The 23,020-nt window shown below is 41.0% G+C and overlaps 1 protein-coding gene across 2 annotated transcripts in view; it reads left to right on the top strand.

The window, feature by feature from the left end:
* The first annotated feature begins 2,389 nt into the window (after window positions 1-2,389).
* MCCC1 (methylcrotonyl-CoA carboxylase subunit 1) overlaps window positions 2,390-23,020 on the top strand; it is a 29,918-nt gene continuing 9,287 nt past the window's right edge. The window contains exons 1-13 of one of the 2 annotated variants that reach the window (XM_075861679.1): window positions 2,390-2,462; window positions 2,550-2,678; window positions 4,801-4,844; window positions 7,570-7,709; window positions 9,309-9,404; window positions 10,616-10,737; window positions 10,820-10,967; window positions 11,478-11,599; window positions 12,995-13,106; window positions 14,699-14,780; window positions 18,317-18,444; window positions 19,820-20,003; window positions 21,347-21,456. In XM_075861679.1, coding sequence (XP_075717794.1) covers window positions 2,611-2,678; window positions 4,801-4,844; window positions 7,570-7,709; window positions 9,309-9,404; window positions 10,616-10,737; window positions 10,820-10,967; window positions 11,478-11,599; window positions 12,995-13,106; window positions 14,699-14,780; window positions 18,317-18,444; window positions 19,820-20,003; window positions 21,347-21,456 — 1,356 coding nt within the window. In that variant the 5' untranslated portion in view covers window positions 2,390-2,462; window positions 2,550-2,610. Of the gene's footprint in view, window positions 2,463-2,489; window positions 2,679-4,800; window positions 4,845-7,569; window positions 7,710-9,308; window positions 9,405-10,615; window positions 10,738-10,819; window positions 10,968-11,477; window positions 11,600-12,994; window positions 13,107-14,698; window positions 14,781-18,316; window positions 18,445-19,819; window positions 20,004-21,346; window positions 21,457-23,020 lie in introns of those variants that run through there. The other variant, XM_075861680.1, reaches the window with a different exon arrangement.

The raw sequence follows: 23,020 nt of genomic DNA, 5'->3' as shown, positions 1-23,020 counted from the left end.
TATCTCATACACCTCACGTACATTACACGTCACTACCTCATGTACATTACACGGCACTACCTCATACACCTCACATACATTACACGGCACTACCTCATATACCTCACGTACATTACACGGCACTACCTCATACACTTCTCGTACATTACACGGCACTACCTCATACACCTCACGTACATTACCCGGAACTTCATGTACCTCACATTGCACAGCACTACCTCATACACCTTACGTACATTACACGGCACTACCTCATACACCTTACGTACATTACACGGCACTACCTAATACACCTTACGTACATTACACGGCACTACCTAATACACCTCACATACATTACACAGCACTACCTCATGTACATTACACAGCACTACCTCATACACTTCACGTACATTACACAGCACTACCTCATACACCTCACTAATTAGACAGGATGTCTCACAGGACAAATACGTATAAAGGTGGGAGACAACACTCAACCACCCATATGAATAATTAGAGATAAGGACTCTAACAATATATGATATAGAAGAGAAAAAAGGAGTCCATACATATCAACATATGAAAAAATTAAACATCTTTATTGATAACATAAAATACATTAAATGACAAAGATAGAGAATCTAAAATAAATCCTTGTAAGGATCACAGATGTATACATTGAGTATATATATATTTTTTTAATACACTGATGGTATACACAATTACTGTAACTCAATGTAGCTCCAACATAGGGTGCATCAAAATAGGAGTAAATTTCAAATGTAAACTGTGTAAGGAAGGACAGTGTGCCTAACTCAGAAAGGCCTATAGTAACTGAAAAGTAATTGGTGCCTTGAAAGAATGGCATAAAGCCAAATTTAAGTCCGATATATGCACTTACCCATGTATGGGAGATTGAATGTGACCCAGCGGTATAGTAGAGCGCCCCGACGCGCGTTTCGCCTGTGGCTTTCTCAAGGGGTGAGAAAGTCACAGGCGAAACGCGCGTCGGGGCGCTCTCCTATACCGCTGGGTCACATTCAATCTCCCATACATGGGTAAGTGCATATATCGGACTTAAATTTGGCTTTATGCCATTCTTTCAAGGCACCAATTACTTTTCAGTTACTATAGGCCTTTCTGAGTTAGGCACACTGTCCTTCCTTACACAGTTTACACTTGAAATTTACTCCTATTTTGATGCACCCTATGTTGGAGCTACATTGAGTTACAGTAATTGTGTATACCATCAGTGTATTAAATATATATATATATACATCTGTGATCCTTACAAGGATTTATTTTAGATTCACTATCTTTGTCATTTAATGTATTTTATGTTATCAATAAAGATGTTTAATTTTTTCATATGTTGATATGTATGGACTCCTTTTTTCTCTTGTATATCTCATACACCTCACGTACATTACACGTCACTACCTCATGTACATTACACAGCACTACCTCATACACCTCACATACATTACACGGCACTACCTCATATACCTCACGTACATTGTACGGCACTACCTCACATACATTACATGGCCCTTCCTCACATACATTACACGGCCCTTCCTCATATACATTACACGGCCCTTCCTCATATACATTACACAACACTACCTCATACACCTCACATACATTACACGGCACTACCTCATATACTGCACGTACAGTATACGGCACTACCTCATACACCTCACATAGATTACACGGCCCTTCCTCATATACATTACACGGCACTACCTCATACACCTCACATACTTTACACGGAACTACCTCAGGTGCATTACACATCACTACCTCATACATCTCACATACATTACACTGCACTACATCATATATTACACGGCACTATCTCATACACCTCACATACATTACACGGCACTACCTCATACACATCAGATACATTACATGGCACTACCTCATACACCTCACATACATTACAAGGCACTACCTCATATACCTCAAGTACATTACACGGCACTACCTCATACACCTCAGATACATTACACGGCACTACCTCATACACTTCACATGCATTACACAGCACTACCTCATACACCTCACATGCATTACACAGCACTACCTCATACACCTCACATGCATTACACAGCACTACCTCATACACCTCACATGCATTACACAGCACTACCTCATATACATTACACAACACTACTTCATACATCGCACGTACATTACACGTCACACCCTCATACATTACAAGGCTCCCCCGTCCCCAATACATACATTACACGGCATACATTACACGGCATACATTATACGGCACACATTGCACAGCACCAGGAACATCTTTAACGTTTAGTCTAATAGACACGTAGACGAACATCTCCCCTGCATTTTACTGAACTGCACATCGAGTAAATGGGCGGTCACATGGTATACTGACAACCCGGTCATGTGACTGTGCCGTCATGAAGGTCCTTCAGAGGATAAAACTATCCGCTAATAATAAAGTATGGTTTCTAAAGGAAAATAAATATGAGTAATAATCATTTGTTCTGTTATATTTGCGACTCAAGCAAAACGGGTTATCCCCTCAGGTGTCAAACATGCGGAAGGGGCGTGTAAGAAGGTTCACTGAATTGTTAGTGAGACACTAATATGGCGGCCACCTTAGTGTTTCTTAGCAGAAGACGCTGTCCGGCCCTTTCAGCTCTGCTACATTACCGGTGGGTTATTTATTGCCTAGAAATACGAGTTTATAACCGCTGAAAACGGAATTCTCATTCTCCATAAGGTTACATATGTATACAAATACCTACACGTCCGAGGAGACTGCCAGCTATACACTGTGTGTGTGTGTGTATATATATATATATATATATATATATATATATATATATATATATATATACACACAAACACAGTGCTGTGCAAAAGTTTTAGGCAGCTGTGGAAAAATGCTGCAAAGTAAGGGACGTAGTTCAGACGTAGCATAAGTTCTGTGCATTTTCCGCAGCTGATTTAGTTGTGGAAAATCCGCAGCATAATACAGTGACAGAAGAGTGGATGACATCTCACGAAATCTCATCCACACGCTGTGTTAATGAAAAGTGGATAAAAACTCTCAGAAATTGATCTGCGGTGCGTTTTTTTTTAAACATTTCGCAGCATGTCAATTGTATTTGCATAATTGCAGTTTTTTTGTTGCAGGTTTTACCCCTTTGAATTCAATGGGGAGGTAAAAGCTGCAACAAATAGCAGATGTTGCGATTTTTGTGGCGGAAAAGCTGCAGTTCCGCTGCAAAAATCGCAACTCAGAAAATATAAATCTTATGTTTACTCCAAAATTCTGTGCTTTTTTGTCCAGGCCGGCCTCCTTGGATGACGTTTCATTCCGTGTTACCGCTGCAGCTGATCACAGGTTGCAGCGGTCACATGGGATAAAACGGTATTCCAGGCGGCCGGGCTGCATGACAGCAGAGGGACGCGTCACCATAGCATACGTAAGTAGGAAACTTTTTTTGTATGCGGTTTTTCTCAGTAGACATTCTGGCCGGAATTCCCTGCAGCAGGGAGGCAACAGTGAAGCATGGTGGAGGTTCCTTGCAAGTTTGGAGCTGCATTTCAGCAAATCTAGTTGAGGATTTGGTCAGAATTAGGGTATGTGCACACACACTAATTACGTCCGTAATTGACGGACGTATTTCGGCCGCAAGTCCCGGACCGAACACAGTGCAGGGAGCCGGGCTCCTAGCATCATACTTATGTACGATGCTAGGAGTCCCTGCCTCTCCGTGGAACTACTGTCCCGTACTGAAAACATGATTACAGTACGGGACAGTTGTCCTGCAGAGAGGCAGGGACTCCTAGCGTCGTATATAACTATGATGCTAGGAGCCCAGCTCCCTGCACTGTGTTTGGTCCGGTACTTGCGGCCGAAATACGTCCGTCAATTACGGACGTAATTAGTGTGTGTGCACATACCCTTAATGGTGTCCTCAATGCTGAGAAATACAGGCAGATGCTTATCCATCACGCAATACGGTCAGGGAGGTGTCTGGCTCCAAATTTATTCTGCAGCAGGACAACTACCCAAAACATACAGCCAATGTCATTAAGAAATATTTTCAGTGTAAAGAAGAACAAGGAGCCCTGGAAGTGATGATATGGCCCCCACAGAACCTTTGTAATGGCCATGGCCGCGGGCCGTCAGGATCACTCCTGGGGTGGAGCTACCTCACAGCCTCTGACGCTGTCCTATCAGCATGAAGCTGTTTCACACAGTGTGAGAGACTGAGGCTGGAGGGAAGGGGGATCACTTCAAACAGACTGATCTCGGGCTGTGAAACAGTTGAAAACACAGTCTGGAATGGAAGCTTTATACTATAAGATCACACTGTGTTGCTGGGCATGGAAGGGGAGAATCTGTATCACCATTGGACAGCGTCATACAGAAAACATTACACTGCCCAGAGTGAAAAGAGTCCCCTCCTTATTGGCTATTATAGACAAATTAGCATATTTAGAAAAATGCTCATAACTTCGCAAATAATAAATGTTTTTGACAAAAAAAAAATCACACTGTAGTTATCGGCATCATAGCGCCTATTAGATGAGTTATGGGATAGGGAATTAATAAACTGGTGACAGATCCTCTTTAAAGGAGATATATATATATGTGTAGAAATTTTTCCTTCCCTTTTCCCTTCCCTTGGTTGAACTTGATGGACATGTGTCTTTTTTCAGCCGTACTAACTATGTAACTATGTAATATATATATATCTATCTAATAAAAAAGTTCGATTTTGTGTCAATTTATTGACCTGTACCTGTTTACACCTTTTATAGGACATGGAGATGTGTCTCTACTTCCCTAAGACATGCATCCGCAGGTATGCTATGCTCGTTCTCTGAGATTCATATTTTTACATGTTGGTATTATATTATAAACTGGTGGATTGATTGTTGATCTAATGATGTTTTCAGCAGATTTATTAATATTGTTCTAAAATCACACAGATTAGAACTAGATTAAATTAGACAAATGTATCACAATGGCTCATGCGGTTTGATACATTTGGTGCATCTTTGGATGCTTTTCTCAAATTTTATGCCATCTCTTTGTTGGCTTACTTTAGCTGTGTACAATTGTTTTGTACCAACATTTTGGGGCAAAGTGGTGCATTGTAAGCCATGCTCTTTTCTGCTAGGCTACATTTCTCTTTCCCTCTAAGCCAGGTCCTCTTGTCCAGCGTAAATTATCTAAAACCGTTAACAACAAGTACACTACAATTCTGTCTCCATTTAAAGAGGCTCTGTCACCAGATTATCAAATCCCTATTTCCTATTGAATGTGATCGGCCCTGCAATGTAGATAACAGCAAAGTTGTTTTTGTTTTTTTTTAAAAACTATCATTTTTGCCCAAGTTATGAGCAATTTTATATTTATGCAAATGAGCTTTTCAATGGACAACTGGGCGTGTTTTCTCGTTTTACCAACTGGGCGTGTATTGTGTTTTTACCAACAGGGCGTTGTGAATAGAAATGTATGACGCTGACGAATCCGCATCATACACTTCTTCTCATCGTTCCCACCCAGCTTCTTTCACTGCAGACATACAGTGTGACGTCACCCACAGGTCCTTCAACATTGTCGTCGGACAAAGAAGATACATCGGCTCCAGGCGTCCAAAAGGTTAATATGCTCGTCTCTAGGGAGTTTGCTATGCTTACCTGCACTGTACCCTCTGACGCCTGGAGCTGATGGGTCTTCTCTCTTCTGACGCCAAGGTTGAAGGACCTGTGGGTGACGTCACGCTGTGTGTCAGCAGTGAAAGAAGCTGACTGGGAATGATGACGTCACCCACAGGTCCTTCAACCTTGGCGTCGGAAGAGAGAAGACACATCCGCTCCAGGCGTCAGAGAGTACAGTGCAGGGTATGTGCTGGTAAGCATAGCAAACTCCCTAGAGACAAGCATATTAACCTTTTGGATGCCTGGAGCTGATGTATCTTCTTTGTCCGACGACAATGTTGAAGGACCTGTGGGTGACGTCACGCTGTATGTCTGCAGTGAAAGAAGCTGGGTGGGAACGATGAGAAGTGTATGATGCCGATTAGTCAGCGTCATACACTTCTATTCACAACACCCAGTTGGTAAAAACACAATACACGCCCAGTTGTCCATTGAAAAGCTAATTTGCATAAATATAAAATTGCTCATAACTTGGGCAAAAATTATCGTTTAAAAAAAAAACTTTACTGTTATCTACATTGCAGCGCCGATCACATGCAATAGGAGATAGGGGTTTGATAATCTGGTGACAGAGCCTCTTTAAACCGTAACTGGCGCATTTTGAATAGTAAATCTGCCTCTATATACTTGGAAAACTCACATCCTTGTAACAATGACCCACGTGTATCAAGCTCCATTTGCCATTTTTTGGCACATTTTCTGTGGCTATAATAGCATATGCTGTATGCGTTTCATACTGTTTACCCCGCGTGCTCCACTTTTTATTATGCAGGCTGGCATAATAAGCAAGACTAATCCAAAAGCAACAATGGTGTACAACATTTGATATCTTGATTTGTTGCAAAATAAATTAAAGATTGGCAAAAGACAATATAAGAATGACACAGAATAATCCAATGTTGTTACATGTCGACTACTGACCGATACTGTTGTATCTGTGATGAATTACTCCACAGTATAGAAAGTACACACACATGAATCTGCATAATTATGCATATTAAACATCTTCATATTATCTCTGAGTAGCGCTGTTAACACTTTATAGACACATACTATCATATTGAAAGCTTACAGTGAAGGTTGCTTCAAAAATTTGCTGTGGTGAGTAAACTGGTGCTCGCTCCAACTAATAAAATTAATTCTTCTTGTTACACTGGGCACCAGGCACTGGCATAGGTATGGGTGCACAGGTTGCACTTGTTTCAGGCCTCGGTGCCTGAAGAGGAGCCCAAAAACTCCTCTGCCACATTAGAGAATATCCATACTGTAAATTAATAGTGCAAAGATCGCATACTATGATTAGACAATAATGAAGTAATGATAGACCGTGCTATGCCACTATTCACATGAGTAATTCACCTTTATTATACAGGGAGAGCCCTGATACTTAGGGCTTATTCACACGACAGATAATCAACCGCGTGATGGACGTTTTTTTAACGGCCGTCACACGGCTGAAATAAAATTAATGCACATCTATGGGGCTATTTACATGACCGTTGTTTTTTAACGGACCGTGTGAACGGCCCGTGAAAATAAAGGACGTCCTATTTTTGCCCGTTTTTCCGGATCCCTCAATAGACTCAAGTCTTTGAAGGATTTGTGAAAACGGGTCCCGCATGGATGCAAATCGGCCGTGGAAAATGACAGTTTTTCATCGCTAATTGGACACTTGTTCGTGGGAATTCGGCCTGATTTATTGTGCCAGTGGCTTTAGTTTATTTTTCGGTCTATGAATATCTAATTACTGTTATTGATTGATCACGCTACAAATAAAAAAAACTAAAACCTAGGTCCTAATAGTTTAGGATATGGTAATGTAGCAGAGCAGACTCTCACTTTTTATTGTGTTTTGTTACATAGGAAGAAGTAAGATTGAGAAGGTTCTGGTTGCAAACCGAGGAGAGATTGCTTGCAGAGTGATGCGGACAGCTAAGAAGATGGGAGTACAATCCGTGGCTGTTTATAGTGAAGCAGACAGGAATTCCATGCATGTCTCATTGGTACTGTAGTTTCCTAGTTAATCACAATTCTAGAAAATGTCAAGGGGATATCTTGCTAATATATATATAATGTACATATCAGAAGGTGTTATTGATACTGTAGGTGTCTAAGCTGAAATCTGGAGGAGCTTTGACAATATAGAGAGCGCCCAAACACTTTCAGGATGATTAGTTAATATGTGATTGGAAATCTGACACAATTGCTGCATTATACTGTAAGTCCTATGAGCTGGGTATGGTATAATGGCTAAGGGGAAATGATTGCAATAAATTATTCTATAGACCACTCATACAGCACTTATAACCTATTTACAGTAGGGATGCACGATGCATCGAAACTTCGATACGGTTTCGATACTGTGCATCCCTAAACGGTTCGATACCGCTATTTCCTGTATTTCGATACTTCGCTGCGCAGCCGCACAGCTCAGTATAGTAATACATGAAAGTATGAGAGCGGGGCTGCGGCTGTGTAATACAGCCACAGCCCCGCTCCTGAGTCCTGGCAACTGCTCTGGGTCAGGATGATGTCATGCGGCCAGCGCTGCACTAATGATCTGCGGCACTGAAGACAGAACATTGCGGGCGCACTACAAAACACCCCCATGTTCTGTCCTCGGTGCCTGAACCGCCGCTCATTAGTGCAGCGCCGGCAGCACCTCCTTGTGCTGACCGCGCGCGCACTTCCTGTCAGGAGCGGGGCAATGACTGTATTACACAGCCGCAGCCCCGCTCTATAATGGCGGAGATCAGAGAAACCTCTCATCTCCGCCGCTATTCCCCTGAATGCTGCGATCACAGCTGACTGCAGCATTCAGGAGAAAATGAGAAGGGGGGATGCCCCTGGATCGCGTCACAGGGAATTCCTGTGACGCGATCGAGGGCCATACCATATATGGGCAGACAGCCCAGGGTCTATTGACGGACCCCAGGGCTGTCTTACCATATTTCTTGTTGTTAGGGCATACTTGGGTATGTCCTAACAACTGCCTGTGTACTATCTGTACACAGGCTAATGTACTGGCACATATCTGATATATGTCAGTACATTCAAGTTTAAAAATAAAGTAAAAACAAAGTATTGTTAAATTTTAAAAAAATACACATTCACCTTTTTTACAATAAACATTAAAATAAGTCTCAATACATAAAATACACACATTCAGTAATGGCGCGCACAACAATGTTTTTGCATCATTTATGATGTGTACGCTGTAAAAAAAGAAATAAACACGGCTTTCATTCACTTATTAATGTGAGGCACGAGGTGTGATGAATTTAACCTCCATGTTCCTCACATTAATAGTAATTAACCCCATCATGTACCTCACACATTAACCCATTATGACTGAGAAACAGGATGGGATTAATTACTATTAATGTGAGGCGCATTCAAAATACATCACACTTCGCGCCTCACATCAGAAAACGGAAGAACTTTTTTTTTTATTACTGTTGGCAAAGTATCGAAATTGGTATCGAAATCGCAATACTAAACGAAGTATCGGTATCGAAGTCCAAATTCTGGTATCGTGACATCCCTAATTTACAGTTTTATATTTCCACTACTTTAATGCTTCAAACCTCATTTTTTACCAGGCGGATGAAGCATATCTTATTGGACCAGCTGCTTCTCAACAAAGTTACCTTTCTATGGACAAAATAATACAAGTAGCTAGAACATCAGGTGCCCAGGTAACATGTTCCTACTTTATTGCAATGTAGAAGTTATTGGTAATTACTTCTATTTTAATACTAGAAGATGCACATTTAATACTCTGAACTAGTTAATTCTAGTACTACCTTAACCAGGGTTACAAGCAGCTGGAGGCATTAGCAATCTCTAGAGCCACTATACATTTAATCCTATTAGCGGTGATCTATAAATACTGTGAGGCAAGAGGGACATATATCAAGTCTGCCTAACACCTCTGAACCCTGGTCCTAAAACAATTGAAATGCTATGTGCACGTTTGCAACCATTTTTTATATTGCATCAATGCATCTGACCCCCCAAAAAATGAAGCAACTTCACAAATACACGTATTAACAATATCCTAGCTTTCTGTGTATACAGCATCTCTGCAGCCTGATGTGTCTCTGTGGTCACAGACTAAAAAAACCAACCTTGTGTAGTCTGATCTTGAAATCCTGTGTTACTAGACTTCTTCTACCCTCTTGCTAACCTACAAATAGTAGGTTAGCAAGAATAGGGAGTAATTTGAACTAAACTATTCATAGGATTGCTGTCCAATTAACTGACAGATTTATCTCCGTACTCCCTCCTAAAGATGTACGCTCAGATTGGCCAAGCGTGCTTGTTTACTACTACTATAGAGAGAGGGGAGAAGTCGTTTCCAGACACTTTTTTGGAGCACTTTTGTGTTGGGGGAATAAAGTATCGGAATGTTAAAAACTAGCAGACTTAACCGATGTCTGGAGAAATAATGATTATCGGGGGACATACACATACATTTGTTTTGCCTATTCTACAAAGTCAGCAGGCTGAGAATTTATTAAGTGGTTATAACGCTAGTGAGTACTATCTAATGTGTATAGATAATGCTGGCTGGCCATTCTCGAGAAAAGCAATTTCACATTTTTTTACAATTTTTTGGGGTGAATGTTTTTTTAGTCATCCTGGGGATAACTAGGTGTGGCTTTCCTGCCCAACCAAGCCAAACATGTATTTTATTTATGTATTTTTTTATATTTAATATTGCAAATTAAGCAATGCGAGCAATATGTACGCTTATATTGAGAATGCAAACAGAGTTACATTGGGTGAATAAATGTTTTGAATTTTTTTCGAAGTAATTGGAGTGCGGCCTCCTTCCTTGGATTGTACATTTATATTGACATATTCTTGTATTTTGTACAAATGATCACATAATGTTTTATGATAGGCTGTTCATCCAGGTTATGGTTTCCTGTCAGAAAATACAGAATTTGCTGAACTATGCAAGAAAGAGAATATCATTTTTGTAGGACCTCCTTCTTCTGCTATAAGAGATATGGGGATTAAGAGGTAATATTTAGCGTGTTGTTCCTGGTCCTGCAAATATTTTTGTGAGAATAGAGTTTAAAAACCCAAAATCTTTTTCTTTCAGCACATCAAAGTCAATTATGTCAGGCGCTGGTGTCCCCATCATAGAAGGTTATCATGGTGAAGACCAGTCTGATCAGCACCTTAAAGAACAAGCTAAGAAGATAGGATATCCTGTGATGATTAAAGCTGTCCGCGGGGGAGGTGGTAAGGTAATTTTTTTTTATTTATGTTTTACCAGAATCCTTAAAGGCATATTTTAGCGGAAAAATGTATAACCTATCTACTAGGTGGTAAATGCAAAAGCGCTCCACTGGCACTCCGTACAAACTCATGGGTGTTGAGGGGTCCCCCATTCTACCAATCTCATATTTATTACCTATGCAGTAGATAGGTGATAAATGTTTCCTGCTGAGATACCCCTTTAAGCCTTACATTAAAATAACCGTAAACAGATTGGCAGATTTGATGTGGAGTTTTACTGCGGATTCTGTACGGAAAATCCACAAGAAAGTGCAGTACAATACATGTAAATGACTTTTTCAAAGCCCTATTCACACCAGATCTATCCCCTGCGGATTTAAGAGATAATGCAGATTTTCAAATCCGCGACATGCCTACTATGTCGCAGATTTTCACCGCAGAAGTGTGAAATCCACAGCAAAATCGACTGCGCAGTCCTTCGTTTAACAATCTAATGATTAAGTGTTATTAAAATCTAGGGCATGAGAATCGCAAAGTCCGAGGCAGAATTTGTGGATCAATTGGAGTCCGCTCGAAGAGAAGCCAGAAAATCATTTAATGATGATGTCATGCTGATTGAAAAATTTGTGGACAATCCAAGGTAAAGTTTTGTTAGTCTCAATGTTAAAATGCTTAATATGACCTGACATTTTAATATGGTGCTTTTGCATTATTATATTGTTGCCAACATCTGCTTTAACCCTTTCAGATGCTTCAGCTGTTTGAACCTTTCAAGTACATCTTTCAAATGTCTGCGGTTCAAAGTGCATCCGTCAAGAAAGAACCATCACTTAAATAAAATAACTAATTCCCCCTCAGTTATTACTACATATAATGATTACCACTAAATTATACATGCTTATGATTAACCAGTTCAGGACCGGGCTATTTTGAGCCTTCAGGACCAGACACCGTTTAGCCCTTTTTAGCACGTGTTAGTTAAATGGCTATAAGTTTTTTATTTGTTGGGCTAACGACGTGATTTTTGTGATGTTTTTTTCCGTAGACAATGCAGGTTTCTTTTTTTTATCATTTTTATACATATCCTTCTTGCTATTTTAGAATTTTTATTCATAAAGTTTGAAAATAATAGTAAAAAAATAAGGTTTTTTACGTTTCAGCTATTTTTTTTTTGGGTAATAACATAGTTTTACCCTAAAATAGACCTTTTTATTTGTAATCGTCATTGTCTACTGTAAATTTTAATATATTACATGTCTATATTAGGGTAATTGGGTCAGCACTAGCGTTACAACAATGATTGGCGGGGGGGACGTTTTTTTTTGGGGTGGGTATTTTATGTGTATTTATTATTAATTTTTTTGCACTTTTATTTTTTTATTACTATGGTCTGTCCCTCAAAGGTCAAAAAAGACCTTTGGGGAACTTTATATATTTTTTTCTTTCTTTTACACCAGGCTCTTCCACTGTAACTGGAGCTGCACAGCAGCCCCAGTTACAGGGGAAATCAGCCCTCTCATAGTGACGATTGTCACTAATAGGGCTGTGCTGGGTCTAGTTAGACCCAGCAACAGTCTGCCACTAACGGCACCCGGCGATCATGTGACCAGTCACATGATCACCGGGACCAATAGAGACAGCGGCGCGGCCGCTGCCTCTATTCCTATACACAGCGTTCATTGAGCGCTGTGTACAAGTGATCGGAGAAGACAGAAGCAGCGAAAGCTTCTTCTATCCTCTCCTCAGGGTCCCCGGCAGTCACGGACAGCTGGAGACCCAACATTCAGCTGCCCGATCAAGTTAAAACCCGAGCCGTAAAAAGTCTATGGCTCGGGTGTTAAGGACCCTGACCGCTGGCCGTAAAAACACAGCAAGCGGTCGGGAAATAGTTAAGCCAATTATCAGAAGATTGGGCAAGACTTAGAAAATCACCCAAGAGATTCCCCATTTTGCAAGGGATGCTACTAGATAATGCATGCATAATAAGCCTTATTCACACTGGATATTTTACATATTTTTTATCCTGTTTTACCAGACATGTAGAAGTGCAAGTGTTTGGTGACCAACATGGAAATGCAGTCTATTTATTTGAGCGGGACTGCAGTGTGCAAAGAAGACACCAAAAAATCATTGAGGAGGCGCCTGGGGTAAGCCTGCCACAGTTCTGTTACACATCACAGATACTATGAACAACCATATTTTTTATTTCTTATTTAAGAAGACCTGCTTTTATAAGGTACATATGTTTATTGCATGATGGAGAACTATGCTTAAAGTTTACTTAACCTTTCATGTGACTTTTCAGAATAAGCTTTCGTGTGTGCACATAAAGTGTAAGGGTATGTTCACACGGAGTGTTTTCAAACTGCTGAAAAATCGGAAGCAGAACTGCTGAAAAATCGGAAGCAAATATCTGCCTATTGCTTTCAATGGGGAAAAATGGCGCTCTGTTCCGACGGGGCATTTTTTACGCGGCTGTTTTTCAAAACTATAGAAAAACAGCTCCAAAAACGGCCGTTAAAATGCAGCGAAAAACGCAACTTTGATTAAAAAATGTCTGAACATCAGAAGCTGATATCCCTTAAAAACCGCTCCGTATTTTGAGACATTTTTTATTTTATGTGTGCACATACCCTAACACTATATCTGGCCGTTATATGACTTGTGTATGGCAGTTTTCCCCATTGGAGGCTCTCTCTCTAATTCTCAGTTTCCCTTAGCTAGCAGAGTCTAACTGCTATCATGTCTCCCATACACAGCATACACAGAGCAGAGAACATCCTGGTCCACTGTCTCTCTGTAGCACACCCTTAGAAGCGGAATCATCATAGAGCACATTATATACCAGTACTAAGCAGTGTAGCTGAATATTCCACACTCCATAGACTTCTATTGGCAGCAGAGTCTGCTTCCCCTTCCATCTCCATAGGCTTCTATGGGCAGCAGTGTGTGTGTCTCTCTCCCTCTGCTCCCCGCATAGACTTATATGGGCCTCCCTCTTCCTCCTATGGGCAGGTGTGAAGACACTGGAGTGTGCTTTGGCAGAGAAGCCCCCCACTTCCTGCAGTCAGTCTCCTATCCGCTGTAACTAGAAATGGATTTTGCTTGACAACAGTAGGTGGACAGCAGATAACGGGAAGGGAGACACCTAGTGACCGTAACTTCACACAGAATTTGCACAGATAAAACGACTACGTTTTGACAATAACCAAATTACAAAGTTGATATAAATTCGGTATCCTATTAGATTAGCATATGTTCTTAAAGTTAGTGCACATTTAAAGGGGTTATCTTCAGGATATGCCAATATGTGATTGGTGTGGGTTGACTGCCGGTCAGCCGTTTGAAGGGGCCACGGCGCTGTAATACTATAAAGCGGTAACACTGTGCACAGCTTCTAAAAATATGACCGCGTTGTGCAGTACATGTGTTAGAAATTATGGGGAAGCAGCGCCCTCCATGGCCCCTTTAAACAGTTAATAGGTGAGGGTTCCGAGAGCCGGACCCCATCGATCAGATATTGATAGCCTATCCTGAGGATTTGCCATAAATTTTACAATGTGTTTTGAGTTTACAGGATACAAGATGGATCTGTTTTAGAAGTTTACATTTTATAAAGATTGTGTGTGTGTGTGTGTGTGTGTGTGTGTGTGTGTGTGTGTGCGCGCGCGCGCGCATAGAGGGTGCATAATCCCTGCCATCGATGAAAAATGTTTTGTCTAAATTCAATTCTCTTTAGCCTGGAATTAGTCCTGAAGTGAGGAGGAAACTTGGAGAAGCCGCTGTGAGAGCTGCAAAAGCAGTTAACTATGTAGGCGCAGGTATGTCTTTATGTATGCCAACAGATGTATATATCTTAAAAGGGTTCTGTAGTTTTCAACATTAATGGTATATCGCCTAGATTTGACATCAATATGCAGTGAGTGGGAGTCTGACCTGGTAGAGCGCCATTGTTCCTATGGAGGTTTACTAGATACAGTATCATAATTTTCTGTGTACTGTCTGGTATTGCATCTCAGCCCCATTCCAGTGAATAGGTTAAGCTGCAATACCAGACAATGCGCACTGATGAGACCCACATTGTATCTGTTGAAACTTCTTCTTGTGATAATGAGGTCCCAGCGATTGAACTGCCACTGATCACACATTGATGAAGTATAGTACTCCTTTAACTGGTTGCCGACACAGGACGAGTATGCTCGTCCTGAGCGGCGAGCACTTCGCGCATTAGGACGAGCATACTCGTCCTGTGTGACAGCCGTCTGTGCGCGTCTCTGCGTGCGATCGAGAGCGGGGCAACGGCTGTAATACACAGCCACGGCCCCGCTCTGACAGCGGAGAGGAGAGAAACATCATTTCTCCACCGTTAACCCTTTGAACGCTGCGATGAAAGCAGATCGCTGCGTTCAAAGAGGGGGGACTGCACATTGATCACGTCACAGAAGATAACTGTGACGCGATCAAAGCCCACAACTCATATGGCCGGACAGCCCAGGGTCCATTGAAGGACCCCAGGGCTGTCTGAACATATTTCCTGTTGTTAGGGCGTACTGAGGTATGCCCTAACAACTGCCTGTGTACAATCAGTAACAGGCTAATGTACTGGCATATAGATCTATGCCAGTACATTGCAGTTACAAAATAAAAATTAAAATGATAAATCCCTTTATGGGATTAAAAAAAAAAGTTAAATAAATGTAAAAAAAAAATAATGGTAAATAAATAAGAATTAAAAAAAATACACAGAAACACAAATTTTTTATAATAAACTTTTTAAAATATAAGTCCCAAAACATGAAATAATATAGACATATTTGGAATCGCCACGACCGTAACCACCTGTACAACAAATGTATAACATTATTTATGATGATCGGTGTATGGCGTAAAAAAATAAATATTAAAACTGCTGCGCAACTGCTTTTTTTCTGCATTTTTGCCAAAATAAAAATTTATAGAAATTAAACGATAATGTGTTTGTACCAAAAAATGGTACCTACATAAAGTACAACTCGTCCCGCAAAAAACAAAGTCTCATACAACTACGTCGTACAAAAAATAAGAGTTATGAGCGTCGGGATGCAAAGAGGGAAATGTAAAAAAAATTGCTCTGTCCTCAAGGCCAAAATTGGCCGTGTCCTTAAAGAGGCTCTGTCACCACACTATAAGTGCCCTATCTCTTACATAAGGAGATTGGCGCTATAATGTAGGTGACCGTAATGCTTTTTATTTAAAAAAACGATCTATTTTCAGAACGTTAGGAGCGATTTTGGTTTATGCTAATGAGCTTTCTTAATGCCCAAGTGGGCGTATTTTTACTTTCGACCAAGTGGGCGTTGTACAGAGGAGTGCATGACGCTGACCAATCAGCATCATGCACTCCTCTCCATTCATTTAGACAGCAGAATCGCGTTCTTACTAGAACATGATCTGCAGCCACATACACAGCGATTCTGCTTGATTAACGTTAATCCAGTGTCCTGATAATGAATACACATGACCATCCAGCCTGGACGTCATGTGTACTCAGAATCCTGACACTTCTGAATCTTTTCTGTGAGATTTACAGCAAGGGAAACAAAATCTCGTTTACCTCGGTAATCTTGTGAGATTTTAAATAAAAAGCATTACTGTCACCTACATTACAGCGCCCATCTCCTTATGTAGGAGATAGGGCACTTATAATGTGGTGACAGAGACTCTTTAAGGGGTTAAAGAGGATTTTATGTTCATAGAACATTAAATAAATAACACAATTAGAAAACTTTGGCTACTGCTTTTGATTTAATGTATGGAAGGTCGCAAAGGGGTAAATTATGGACATTTATGGCGTATCCATAGGACATGTCATAAACATCTGATCGGTGAGGGAATGGTGATCAGGTCACCCCTGTTTAGCAGTGAAGCCAGTAAACATGGAGAAGAAGGGGAGAGCTGGTGGTGCATATTAGTGGCTTTCTTCATTGTAGTCTATGGAAGTTATGGAAACCACTCTTTTCAGCTGCTGCTGCCTTCTGTAGCTACATGGTGGTCAGCGAACCATCGTTCTCCTAATAAAGATGGGGCTCCCAGAGGTTTAAGAATGATTATCTGAAATGGCAGATTATACGAGCCATAAATGTCATTCTTATATGCAAAATATGTGCTTAAAGACAAAGTTCACTTATTTTAAATATTTACTAGTGGGAGTGATTTGGGTAACAAGGAAGAGCAGTAAACCAAATATCTTGGTTGCTATCCCTGGGGCCTTTAGCAGAATACAATTACCAAAAAAACCAATTGCCAAAAGGCAAAGAAAGTCCTGTTTTCCAAATACCTAATAAGGTACAAATATTTTTTGTTAAAACATAACTTTTTATTTTCTCATTCAGAGTGACATTAACGAACCATATACAGTTAAAATAATCAATACTAACTGACCGTGATTAGATTAGTGACCAATGTATCAATCAATGAATGTGCAGTCCGCTGCACGTTCATTGAATGATAGAGCAAAAGGTACTGGGTAGAAACGTCAGCAGCTTGTTGTAAAACTAAGATAGCCCCCGATGTGTTTCTCTTCACCTGTAGTGTGTCTATGGGTATTGGGGCCAAGTACCCCTGAAGACGCTACATCTGTAGCGAAACATGAATATGCAGCGGACTGTAGCCGCTGACTTAGATAGTAAATTTGTCACTATAATAGCACCATCTAGGCATTCAGCCTTAATCTACTCACTGTCAGTTAGTATAGACTGTTTTAACTGTATGTGGTTCGTTAATGGCAGTCTCAATGAGAAAATAAAAGTTATGTTTTAACAAAAAATGTTTGTACCTAAATAGGTAGTTGGAAAACAGGGCCTTCTTTCCCTTTTGGCAATTAGTTTTTCTGGTCATTGTATATTTGCCCACCAACTACTTGTCTTTTCATAGTGTTTTGTGTTTAGCAGAATACAGGCACCATATGAAACCTGTATTCTGTTAGTGGAGAGTTTAGAGGGGCTGTGGTAATGCCTTAGGGCTGATGTAATAATGTATTTTGCTCACCAAGCATGGGATACTGGGAACTGTATATATTAGATTTTTATAAAATTTCCTGCATTTTCTAGTGTGAATCCTTACCACGATGGGAGGCATATACTTCTACAGACTTGTATGAAGGAAAGTTCTGGGGCTATTGCTCAGAAACTCGGTTTTCCTCTTGACACTCATGGACTTCATTAGTCTTACAAATGGCAACTACTTTTGGAAACGCACATAGCCAATGACACGGTTATAAGGGATTACTCTTCTACCAACTCCTTGGCAGAAACATAACAAGAAATACAAAATGGTTATCCCCAGTTTCTACTACAATTGCCTTAAATCATGTTTTTAGGAACAGTGGAATTTATTATGGATTCAAAGCACAATTTTTACTTCATGGAGATGAACACACGCCTGCAAGTGGAGCACCCCGTCACAGAAATGATCACTGGAACTGACCTTGTGGAGTGGCAACTGCGGGTGAGTCACACATGATGTTCTATAGATGAAATCCAGTATTGTTGCTGTATAGACCACGCTTTGCTTTTTACTGGTGTAAAATATTGTTCTGAGCCCATTATCCCTTTATAACGGCCTCCAGGTTATTAGGAAGTGCACAGATCAGGTTGTGACCAAGATTAGGCTGAGCTGGTGAACTTCAGTCTTCTTTACATAGCATTGCATACTGTGTAAGTTATTTGTAATATCTTAGACATATTTACTTCTCCAGCTAGATTGCAAAAGCAAAGTGTACATAAAAAGCGTAAAAGAAAATACTTGTTAGGCTGTGTTCACCTTTAATTTGGAGGCTCCTCAGTTGTACATGCCTTCAAAATGGCGGACACCTTGGCCGGAGGTCGACGGACCCCATTGTAAGTCAATCGGGTCTGTCGGGCTCTGCTGGCATCTGTCATGGGATGGTTCCGGCTGTGTGTTGTGGTTTCCGTTATAAGCAGAAACCATGACGAAAGTGTAAATCGAGCCTTAGGCTGTCCTTAGAATTGTCCTTTTGCTTCACATGCTCCGTTCCTCCACCAACTATTCACTCTTGATGTCTACTTCTATTCTCGATAGCTTCATACATGCTCTTTACTTTACTCCTTCTTGATAAAGATTCATTTTATTGCACTGGTACGTCTATATGGCCTTGTGGCCTCATGGTTACCAGCCGTTAAACTTCCACAAATAAAACCTATAGAAGTAGTAGGCAGAGGAAAGTGACACACTACAGTCTAGTAGTAGAAAGTACCAGTCTCCCCCTGTTGTCCATTCCAGCACTGCTTATTTACCAAGGGGTGTGCTTCTTAGGCCTCATGCACACAAACGTCTTTTTGCGTCCGCAATTCATCTGCAAAAATGCGGATGAATTGCGGACCCATTCATTTCTATGGGCCCATGCACACCACCGTGGTTTCCATGGTCGGTGCATTGGCCGGACCGCCCAAAAAATAGGACTTGTCAATATACGGGCTGCATTTGCTGTCCGGCCTCACTGAAATCAACGTCTGCAAGTGTTTATTAATACATGTGGTCCTCTGTGTTCTGTAACAAATAATTGCTGTCATCTAGAGCAGGCAATGTATTAGTTATCTCATTCAGTTATAGTGAGATGTAGCTGCATAAATGTATTGCATCTTAGTAAATATGTTGCAAATAGTTTAGCTTCAAGAGCCATCATTATTGCAGAGTGTTATGAATACCATTTTTATTAAAAAATTTTAGTTATTGAATAATTGGGCTTTACAAACCTGAACATTATTGAAAGTCGGATAAAAACATTTTGTATGATGTAGTATAATGTCCAATAATTATAATGTATTTCTACACCCATTACATATTGATAGTGCTCTTACAGGTGGCTGCTGGGGAAAGGATTCCTATGACTCAGGAGGAAATCACTTTGGATGGTCATGCATTTGAAGCTAGAATATATGCAGAAGATCCTAATAATAACTTCATGCCAGGGGCCGGCCCACTCCTCCATCTCTCTACTCCACCAGCGGACATTTCTACACGCATTGAGACCGGAGTTAGACAAGGTGATTAATTTCTTGAATTGTTTTATGTGCCCTTTAAAAAATAAAATACATAAAAACATATAGGAGAGTACTCAAAGGGTTTTTAGGAATAGAACATTAAAGTCATCCTTCGGATAAGCTATCAGTATGTAGTCTGTGAAGACTATGTACCCAGGGCCTCCACCGATCAGTAGAACTGCAGTAAACTACACAGCCCCATTCAGGGGGGACAACACACTGTGATCTCGCAATTGAAGCTGAGATCACACTGGGCTGCGACGATCAGAACTGTATGATGCTGATTGAACATACAGAAAACATTACACCGCCCACAGAGAAAACAAAGAGTTACCTCCCATTTGGCAAGTATAAACAAATTAGCATATTTAGAAAAAAGCTCATAACTTTGCAAATAAACACTTTGAAACACATTTTACACTGTGGTTATCCGCGCCTGCTAGATTAGTTAGGAGATAGGGCATTAATAAACTAGTGACAGATCCTCTTAAGGCCCTGTTCCCTGACAGAATTTTGAGGCAGATTTTGATCTGCCTGAACTCTCTGTACTGCGTTTTTTTCAGCCGCGGCCATTGTGTGCCGCGGGCAAAAAAAACCAAAAACCGCTTTCTCTGCCTCCCATTGATGTCAATGGGAGGTCAGAGATGAAAGGGCATGATGCTTCTTTTTCCTCCGCCTCCCATTGAAATCAATGGAGGGCAATTTTGGCCGTTTTTTGGTGCGGTTTCCTACACTGTTTCTCTGTGTGAATAGGGCATTATTGGGGCATTGCTAAGACTGAGCTGAAGTACCAGTCATATCCACATGTACAAGAACGGCGATGTGTCAGATACTACAGTTCCGTTGCCCCTTCGTTCTGCTGATTGGTGGGAGACTGACCCCCACAGATGACACACATTCATGGCTTATCCTATGGATCAATGTTATGCTGAAAAATATTGCAGATTATCAAAAACAAATACAATGCATTTACTTTATTAGGCCCCATGCACACGACAGTAGAATTCGTCCGTAATTTTAGTCCGTAACTGCAGACCCATTCATTTCATTGCTGTAGAAAGGCTTCACAAAAGATATGACATGTCCTATTTTCTGCTTTTTACGGACCATGCTCCCATATACGGACCGTACTCCCTTTATATGGGAGTACGGCCCGCGAGTGCGGGTGGCTGTCGCCAACCGTGCCTGTAATCGCGGACCGCGATTACGGGCACAGTCGTGTGCAGAGGGCCTTACATGTAAAACATGAAAAATTGTGCCGCTTGTACAACCTATTCTCAGAGTTTTTTTTTTATCCATGTCTTAAACCTCAATGTTGTGCTGTTTTCTGTGTTCATAATTAAAAGGTGATGAAGTCTCTGTACATTACGATCCCATGATTGCCAAATTAGTTGTGTGGGCAAATGATCGTCAAGCGGCGCTGACCAAGTTAAAGTTTTGCTTGCAGCAGTACAATGTAAGTAAATCATTGTCCTAAAAATCTGTTTTACCTCGTTATGTTACCAGACCACACCTGGAATATATTGTACAGTTTGGAGCTTCAAAGATTCTTCACAGCTAAAATCCACCCAGCAGTCCTTGCTGCCTCAAGGTTTGCATGGAGCTGGCTCTGGTGATTTGCATTTTGGGATGTGTAGTTTTTACACCAGGCATCCACATTAAGGTTAGTGGAGGCTCCTGGGTAAAGAATTTGGTGGGGGCACCCCGCTGGAACCCAGACTGCATTTATTCCAACCACATATAGCCCTCTCCTAGTCTATAGCCGTTATGCTAATTATAATTATTATTATATTTACAATTTACTAAACTTTTTATGGTGTTCAAAGGTGAACAAAGGCTTTAAATTCTGGTAATAGTAATGTCATTATATAAAATTGTCAATATCGCTCTTTCGCCAAAGGGAGGGATCCAATTATAAACTCCAGGGTTGTTGGGAAATTTCATATTCCGCACTCTTGTCCTGATTAAATACATGCGTTAACTTTTCATGGCTTAGGCCTCATGCACACGAACGTATTTTTTTCCACCTGTAAATACGGGTCCTTTGGTCACACGTATTCGACCTGTATTCCACCACGGGTCCGGTGTCACCAGTGTTTCACCCGTATTTACGGACCCGTTTTCTCTGCACTAATCGGCAGCCCCTTCTCTCTATCAGTTCTGAATAGAGGGAAGGGGCAGCCCTTTCGGGCAGAGTTTCCGCAGCGATTTAAAGTAAAATAAGTTCATACGTACCCCGGCCGTTGTCTTGGTGATGCGTCCCTCTTTTGACATCCAGTCTGACCTGCCTGGATGACGCGGCAGTCCATGTGACCGCTGCAGCCTGTGATTGGCCTGTGATTGGCTGCAGCGGTCACATGGCATGAAACGTCATCCCGGGAGGCCGGACTGGAGGAAGAAGCAGGTAAGTTAACTTTTAATACTATTAACTCCAGCGGTAGTCACTGTCCCGGGTGCTGAAAGAGTTACTGCCGATCAGTTAACTCTTTCAGCACCCTGGACAGTGACTATCCCCTGACGTCGCCTAGCAACGCTCCCGTAATTACGGGTGCACACGTAGCCACCCGTAATTACAGGCGCCCCATAGACTTCTATGGGCCTGCCCATGCAGTTATTACGGCCTGAAATAGGACATGTAATAGGACAAATAAGCATACGGGGAGGTACCCGTGGCCAATAGAAGTCTATGGGCCCGTGATTACAGGCCGTTATTATGGCCGTTTTTACATTCGTGTGCATGGGGCCTTAGTGAATAACTGCATTTTATCATTGTCATTTTTAGGTCCAAAATTCTGTGCTGATATATTTCTTAATATATCTATAGCGATCTGAACTTTGTTTTTCTGTTAGATCTCCAAATTCCCTGCATAGATATTGCTTTAAAAGAGAACCTATCAATCAAACAAATACCTGCTCTCTAGACTTCCTTACAATATTTAGTAAGATATTAGGAAGCCTAGAGAGCAGGTATTGTTTGATTGATATTTGATTATACGATTCTTTTGGGGGGGTTGAATAGA

This window comes from Rhinoderma darwinii, chromosome 4 (genome assembly GCF_050947455.1).
Source record: "Rhinoderma darwinii isolate aRhiDar2 chromosome 4, aRhiDar2.hap1, whole genome shotgun sequence".
NCBI lineage: Eukaryota > Metazoa > Chordata > Amphibia > Anura > Rhinodermatidae > Rhinoderma > Rhinoderma darwinii.
Note: the sequence above shows the minus strand (reverse complement) of the source record. Positions and strands in the feature narration are given on the sequence as shown.